At 39.9% G+C, this 8,660-nt stretch overlaps 1 protein-coding gene across 1 annotated transcript; it reads left to right on the forward strand.

The window, feature by feature from the left end:
* Positions 1-232: 232 nt before the first annotated feature.
* hoxc11a (homeobox C11a) lies at positions 233-3,452 on the forward strand. Its single transcript, XM_084721056.1, has 2 exons — positions 233-1,098; positions 2,433-3,452. The coding sequence occupies exons 1-2, from the start codon at positions 378-380 to the stop codon at positions 2,663-2,665; spliced, it is 954 nt and encodes a 317-aa protein (XP_084577182.1). The 5' UTR covers positions 233-377; the 3' UTR covers positions 2,666-3,452.
* The last annotated feature ends 5,208 nt before the right edge of the window (positions 3,453-8,660 follow it).

The raw sequence follows: 8,660 nt of genomic DNA on the forward strand, positions 1-8,660 counted from the left end.
GTGCAGTTTGTGCTACGCCTGTTTAAGGAGCTGTAGCTGTTTAGCTAGCCTACCACCAGCCCATAAACATAAACACACGCAGCACATATCTCTCTAATTATCATAAGCCTGCAAACAGGAATCTGTTACTGGTTTTCTTAGTGCGCCTGTGGTGTTTGAAAATTATTCGTTTGAACCTCGGAGATCTTACCTAAAGCCAACCACTCCTACACATCCAACTCTTCCAAATTGATATATGACAATATCTACTTTCGATCACGTGTCTGCGGGGCGACTTAGACGGATTGCGCGTCATCTCGCCTTCCCAAATTTTTCCCTTCTGCTGCAGCTCGTATCCAAAACATCTATCTATAGTACGGAGTACGAGAGAGAGAAAGATGTTTAACTCGGTGAATCTGGGCAACTTCTGCTCCCAGACGCGCAAAGACCGGACATCCGAGTTTGGGGACAGGACGGGCTGCGCGTCCAACATCTACCTCCCCAGCTGCACCTACTACGTCCCCGAGTTTTCTGCCGTCTCCTCGTTTCTTCCACAGGCCCCGTCCCGGCAAATCAGCTACCCTTATTCCACAAATCTGTCTCAGCCGGTACGGGAAGTTTCATACGGCTTGGACCCTGCTAGTAAATGGCACCACAGAAGCAATTATGCATCGTGCTACTCGGGAGAGGATCTGGTGCATAGGGACTGTATTCCACCATCCACCATGACAGAAATGCTTATGAAGAACGAGAGTGTGTACAGCCACCACCATCACCATCATACCCATCCGGGCTCCAATCACCCCTCCACAGGTTTTTACTCCGGTGTGGGCAAAAACAACGTCCTCCCCCAAGGTTTCGACCGCTTTTTTGAGACGGCGTACTGCAGCAGCACGGACAATCAGTCAGACAATTGTTTACAAAAGGGCGAGGGGGGAAAGCTGGAAAGCGACTCCCAGCAGCAGCAGCAGCAACAACAGCAGCCCACAGCCTCTGTACCCGGAGCCCCGGAGCAGGAAAAAGAGCCAGAAGATGAGGAGGAACATACAAATTCAGGCTCGTGTACTTCTTCCTCCGCAACAACCAAGGACGGCAACGCCAGCAAGAGCAGCCACTCGAGTAGGTATACCGAAGCTGTAAAATGGGGGAAGGTTAAGGGGACTAGCCCGGTGTTTTGTCGGTCAGATTTTATGTGGAGTTTTATAAGCATTCAAAGGATTTTATTATAACCCTACAAAGCTCTTTCTTGCAACGAGAAGAATTTTTACGATGGGAAAGCGCTTTGAAAAAAAGGGGATGTTATACACAGACGCCTCTATGGTGAGAGTCTGTGAAATTTTTAAGAGAGAGCTATTGTGACAAATGTTAACTTTGATCATGAACTTGCGTTGGGCATTTTAAGGGATTTTCTCGTTGGGCTGTCGAGAGTAAAAACCAATTGGGCAGAACATTGCTTTTGGCGTCTTGTGAATTTTCTTTTAGCACTGGGTTTTTCCCGCAAAAGACATGCTGCACAGAGTATTACACACTTTACGGTTAATGCGCTGTTATCTATCTATCTATCTACACATTTGTGTATGTCTATCTAGTGCCACATTAGAACCAGTTCTTTCATTTAGAAGCAAATGAGTCACTGGTGGGGAATCGTGTGTTTTGCCTTGTCCATGTATGAGAAGAATGCATAGGTCTGCAAATTATGCTATTTCCTCCAGTAGTCGCTGAAAAAAGTCCAAATCCATTTGGTTTTCCTGTGCATTCTGCCTCTCTACTAATGCTGCTAACTTGTGTGTCTATGCAGTAAAATTATACTTGATTTTAAGTGTTAAAACTATTCTTGCAGCACTGTTATGGTCCTGCTTGTGTTTAGCCCCATGTACATTGTATTGGCCAAGCCAGGCTGCAGATACAAGCTAACTGAGGCTGCTGTCCCCTCTTCCACAGAAAAAACAATAAAAAAAAATCTATTTCCCTAGTCACCTGTTTGATAAGACGTTATAGGGCCACAGAGGTCTGCAAAGGCCACTACAAACATGGGCAATGCATTTCAACCCACTGCCAAAAGATTGTGTAAATTGTTAGTTTAGCTCCAGAGGAATGTGGCGCACATAATGCGCTGAAATACTTTTGTTGTTGTATATTTATAACAGATAAACACGTACTTAGAGGCTGTAAGTTGATATTATTTACTCCAAGTGATTCGGATATTTAACACTCTTTATGGCTGGTTTATCTGATAGCCTCAGCTACTTTGCTTGATGAATGTTGACTGAAATGTTATCATTACTAATGGTACTGAAGCGGAATTCTTAGCATCTTGCAAGTATATAGTCACCTCAGCATTAAAGTCTTTATCACTCCATTTTTGTGTTAATTATTATTGTTATTTCATGAGAGTTTTTTGCTGTTTTCCTTTACAATCTAGTTCTATTTTTAATTTTATTATTTTCCTCCAGGCACTCCTCGCACAAGGAAGAAGAGGTGTCCATATTCCAAGTTTCAGATTCGAGAGCTGGAGCGGGAATTCTTCTTTAATGTTTACATCAACAAAGAGAAAAGGCTTCAGCTTTCCCGAATGTTAAACCTCACCGACCGCCAGGTTAAAATTTGGTTTCAGAATAGAAGAATGAAAGAGAAGAAGCTGAGCAGAGATCGCCTGCAGTACTTCTCTGGAAACCCCCTGTTGTGAGCAGAAAGTGTCACAGTCTTGATGGTCAGTGACATTAAGGCCTACTCTTTATCTCATTGAATTGTAACCGTGGGCATAACCATTTTCTTAAAGGAGCCCATAACACCAACAGTGCAATGTTAAAGTGGACAGTGGGAGTTAATAGGCCTGCATGGGATAAAGTCGCCATTTTCTTATTGCCCCTGCGAGCGGCGGTGAATTTCTAGCTGGAAAGGCCTCCATGGTTATAGAATAATCATTTATACCTATGCTGTTCTTGAATATGTCCCTCTATTTATCACGATTCTGCATTGTGTTTATTCTATTGTTCATATAGACATATTTGTTGTTAAAATATCAAATGTAACAATTTGAATCCTTATTGCGCAGACAACTTTTAGCTCTTCTCCCCCTCCCCTCTGGTCTTTGTATATAGCATATCATTATCTAATTATTTCTCGACCAGAGTACGAACAAGTTATAGCAATCTTCAGGCTGCATTTTTTTCGCCATTGAGAACTGTGACGTCCAATCTGTGAAAGTATATCCCCCCCTGTACAGAGTAGCCTATGCAATGTGCATTCGTGACTGTAAATAGGCGTATGTTGAATTTCCTTTCCCCTATCCCTGCTGCTATTTTTCAGTACACTGCCCATACACCTTTTAACAGCTTTAACGCCAACACTCGTTAAATTATTTGCTTAAATCATTGGTGCTTTGGATTCCAGAGAGGAGGAACAGATTGTTGGCCTGTGTATCATTAATATAATACCTATGAAATAAACAGAAACATATAGGCAAAAACTCACCGACTTTGTGCTTTTTGTGCTATATCATTATCACAATTATCATTACTGCTATGACTATGCATTTATTCTTGACAAGACGCAATGTTTGCTTGGTCGTGAGCCTTTGTTTGTAACTGCTCATGAATGTGTGTGAAACCCAAAAACTGCTGGCCTACATACATAACATTAGCACACTTTTAACTTGTGTTTTATGGCCAGTTCAGGATGGATACACACATTTGCTGTGGTGGATTGTGAAATTTAGGAATAGTGTCGGCGGGCCTACACTTGTTTGTTTATATGCTATTTTGAGGTTACATCATCTCTTTAAAAAAAAAAAAAAACATGTTTGAATTTTAGAAAGCGTGTTAAACGAAGATAGAGCTCAGATCTTAGAAATGTGGAGAAAGAGAGTGGAATGATAACGTCTTTTAGTGCCCACTAAATGGAATCGCCACTCTTGTAGTCTAGACACTGCCATAAAGACAGAGGCACTAAATGGCTATTTTTTTCTCTTAATTGCACCGTCTGTTCGGGGGGAATGGCCTTCACTTCCGCAGTAAATAGTAAACAAGCAAGACTGGATGTCCGAGAGGGGGACAAACCAAGAGTTTTCAACATGAACTCGAGTCTGTGCAGTCTGCAACGTCAAACCAAACCCCAGCCCCCTCTGCACACAACCGCCATGGCCATCACTTCTTCTAATCTGAAAATTGGGAAAACCGCAGCAAATCCAGTCTTTTCGAGAGTAGAGATTTTTACGGCATGTAAGTTTAATTTTTAATGTATAAATATATATGTTTATATATTTAAATTTATTCTATGAAATATCGTGAAATTCTGATGTTTTGCAGCTCATATATCGCCAAGCATTTAAAATAATAGTCCATTTGTCTGTGGTGACCCCAAACCTCGGCCTATTTCAACACATCAGTTATTAATAAATAATTGTTGACTAATTGGAGCATGTGTTAAGAGTAATAACAAGAGATAACTAGGGGAAAGGAAATCATAATTGGCATGTTCCTTTTTTTTGTCCAAATGTGTGTGAGTGTGTGTCCTGTGTGAGCGCATGTGTATTTCGTATGTGCGTTCCCGTGCACCCCACATATGCACATGACGATTGCACGTGTGCATTAACTACAATTTATAATTAAATGTAGTCTTTGAACTTCAATAATGTCAAGGCCTTCACCTTTAACCCGCTGCAATAAAGTGGAATCAAGGAGCCCCTTTAGCCCGGAAATGTGTTCAGCGGCGGAATGGGCCAATGAGAGTGAGTGGGAACAGAAAATGGAATGTGTACAGAGACCAACTTTGACCCTTCGCATTAAACTACAGCAGGTAACTTTGCCAGCTTTAGCACGCCCAGTAAATACACTTTATTGTCCTTGTAAAATGTATACGTTTTCACGCATGAGACGTTTTAAACCGTGTTGGTATAAACTGTGTAGGCCTATATTTGTATTCTGTAAAGAAAGTAAGAAAAAAAAAAAACCTGTTGGTGTGTGGCTATCGCAGTGTGCTTCTCGTAATGGGTGGTTCTGTAAAAGTGCAAACATGACGGGTTGTGCGTGCGTGGGTGTGTGTTTTAGTCAGTGCATCCTTTGATTACTGACGTTAAGTTGGCTTCTGTGTATGGATCAAAGAGATTTTACAATGCAGACTTATGCATGGTTATTTATTTGCTTCTGAGTGTTTAGATAAGGATAGAATTGGCTGAGGTTCTGATGAGGTTAAGGGCATAATATGCAACATTTAAAAAAAGAAAAATAATGTATAGACATAAACATAAACAATTTCAATAATCATCTGTGACCCACTAGAAGTGTGTGGTGGTGACAGTATTTGCAGAGACCGTACCCTGTGCCTTAGGGCTGTTTATTGGCAAGAAACTAACAATATAGTATATATCACGATACAGGGGTTATGATTTTATCTATTGTGATATATTGCAGTACTGTAAGCAGTTGCTATGTTTTAATCTATTTTTTTGAAAACTGACATATAAAGAAAACCCCACCATATGCGTAAAATCTGAGTTAAAAGTTTTCTTTTTTGCGTTTTGAATACTGAAGTTAGATAAAAAACACTGCTATCTAGCAATTGGAGGTTGAAACACAACACAAAATAAACTATTTCCACAAGTCTTGCGTGCATTTCAAGATCACGATACAGTTTTTTTTTTTTTTTTTTTGAGAATCAATACAGTGTCACAAAACATAATGTTGCAATTCTCAAGTGTGTCAATATTTTCTTAATGATATCAGTCTGTATTGTCTTATTTTCTAATAATTTTGCTGTTTTCGGGAGCTTTGCCAACCCAAAACGTGGGTATTTGACGTCCTGGGAATGAAACTCAACAATCAATTACCTTTCTGTTGCTTTTAGGAACAGGTCGGATTAATCACATTGATTCCACTACTACAAGGAGCTTTTGTTGATTTAGGAGTATTATATGTTGACAAAGGCGGTATAGTTTATTTATATATATATATATATATGTATATTATTTTTTTTTTCATACATACATACTCCTGCTTCTTTTTAATTGGTTAAAATATAACTGAAGCTCGGAAAATGAAATGTTTCCTCTGATTTCAAGGAGAATGACACGGTGACAGGCATTAAGAGTAACTATTTAGAAATCGTCAGTCTTCTCACTGATGGTCTTGTTTTTATCTATTCAGGTCATATGGAAACATCAGTAATAAACTGAGGCTGTTTAACAGTTTAAAACTCCTTGTAGTAGCTTTAAGAAACGAAAAGGGAGAAAATCTGGAGGAAACTCGCCCTGCTTGTATCCGCGTGATACACACTTTGTTGTGCATGTACTAACAGAAACCTGCAGGTATTTTCTCAGATTGAATCTGCATATGTCAGGGTAATATCAGGAAGGACGCAGGGACCGTTCTGACAAAAGAAAGGCGACCCACACTAGCGGAGATCAAGGCTATAGAGCCCCTCTTCTCGCCACACCCACCAACCTTGGCCCTGGGACGGTGACGTGGGTAATTTGTAGTTTCTCCAGTGCACAACGTCACTAACAGAGAGCGCTGCAGAGGAGGCTCATGCTCCTGCAAATGTTGTCCATCAACCACACGGGGGCCAGGAGCCTCCCGGCCTCCTCTTCTGCACTGTTTTGTTTCTTCACTGGGATCTTGAAAACGTTTCCGTAGATGGACGCCTCGGTGACATCAGAGTAGTAGCCTATTATTAGTCGTACATGTGTTGCGTGTGACAGAGGGACAGGACAGTCCGCTCTGCTGGAATGCAGTTCTTGCCAGGTCTCAGTCTGGATTGTGCACTTGGGTGTTGTGGTGAGGGAAAATGGCGGTGTGTTTTATGTAGATGAAGCCGACCAGGAGGGAGAAGATATAGCCTGGTGCCAGTAAAATGTGAAAGGGAAATTAATTAATTCAGCTACATAAAACCAGAGGAATTATTTTAAAGAATATTAGTCTTTCGATCTGATGCTGTAAACAGTCAGTAAGACCTGATTTTATCTGTTCTTTGGGATCATATCTAGGCTGTAAACAAATAATATTTTCTTTGTAAGTCCAGGGAAGAATGTGTATTTTTTATATTGAGAGTAGTAAGATTATTCCCTTAGGCTCATGAGCCTAACTAAGAAATTACAAGGCACAACATTACATAAAAACATTCTTAGCAATAAAATTATAAACTGAAAAAATATAAAAAAGATAGTATACAAAACGTACACTGCAAAGGGGAAATGTTGGACTAACTATAAACAAGTATTTCAGTTGTTAACATACAAATACCGGCGATAATAAGTTATTGTTGTTGTTGTTTTGAATACATTTAAAAACAGTTGTGTTAATTCATTTTGTCAGCTTGATTAAAACAAACAAAAAACTAATGGTGTGTGATGAAGTATTTTTTATTTTTATTTTAAGTATTCTCTTTTTCATTGTATTCCTTGTATCTATGTTAATTTTATTTCCAAGAAGTGGCATAGCATAGCATTGCATATAGTAGCCTGTATACAGAAAAACAATGACACAAGTGCTCTGAAAAGAGTTTTTCCGATATTACTTTTGTGCTTTTCCAGTAATTTAGTCGCCGATTTGGGGTTAAACTATTCATCACTTACATTTTGTTAATTGTTATGTTTTAAATTCTTCAGTAAAGGGGTTTTCCTGTTCTTTTCTTCTGCAAATACTAATCAAAGGGTTATAGGCTATTGAATGCTTTTATACTACAGTGTACTGCTCACATCTCAGCACCTATCCTGTTCTATAGGGCCATAAAACAGTTCGACGCTGTAAAACGAGCTCCTGCTATTGCTGCAACCAAATAACTCTCAAAAACGTTTGAATTTACATTAGGGCATTTGTACGGTGCTTTTTATTTATTGTTGCCACCAAGATGCAATTTATAGCAAGTTTTAAGTCAGATATATCGGCTCTGGTGTGTGTATTTGGTGTGGTCGTCAGTCGTAATAATGTAGGCTACTGCTGCTGTACTTTGATGGCGGTTGCCACTTTGGTTTTTAATTAAGAACTTACATGATTCTGGCACCGTAAATTTACAGTTGAACATTGAGTGGACAGCAGCATGAAAGAGGACACAAAGCAGAACCTCCTCACGTCCAACTGGAAAGATATTTCAAAGTGGCTGCCAGGAGCAAATTAGTTGTGTCGCCCCAGTGGCTACTGATTAGTACAATAAGGAAGCCCACTACCAGGCCCCGTGTCCCGCAGCATTCAACACCCATACCTGTTTGCAATATAATAACAGCCTCCAGGTTCGCGATCAATTGGACGACAATTTAGTGGCGAAAGTGCTGGATGTAGTTCAGACAAGTGTAAAGACCATGGTAAAATACAGTCCCAGTCAACTCCGTGTGTGTGTGTGAGTGTGTGCGTTTGTGTGTTTATCCCAGGGTAGGTTACACATTAGCGTGCCGTGGTGGTGAGGAAATTCTTGAATGTTTAATGCTCACAAAAACACAAGAGATTCAAGATTCAATACTTTATTGCCACATCGACATAGTTGATTGGAATTTGCCAAGGTGAGCTCACTTAAGGACAGAAGAATCAAAACTCATAAAACAATCAAAAATAGTAAAACTCATAAAGCACAATAAATAAATAAAATCAACCCACGAAGCATGCACACATAAAAAAAACTCGTGTCTAAAACTATCCTCACTGCAAACTGAGTGTGTTTTTTCTTTGAATTTGTGTGGTAAACGGACGGAG

This window comes from Lutjanus erythropterus, chromosome 6, assembly GCF_056507025.1.
Source record: "Lutjanus erythropterus isolate fLutEry1 chromosome 6, fLutEry1.hap2, whole genome shotgun sequence".
Lineage (NCBI taxonomy): Eukaryota > Metazoa > Chordata > Actinopteri > Lutjaniformes > Lutjanidae > Lutjanus > Lutjanus erythropterus.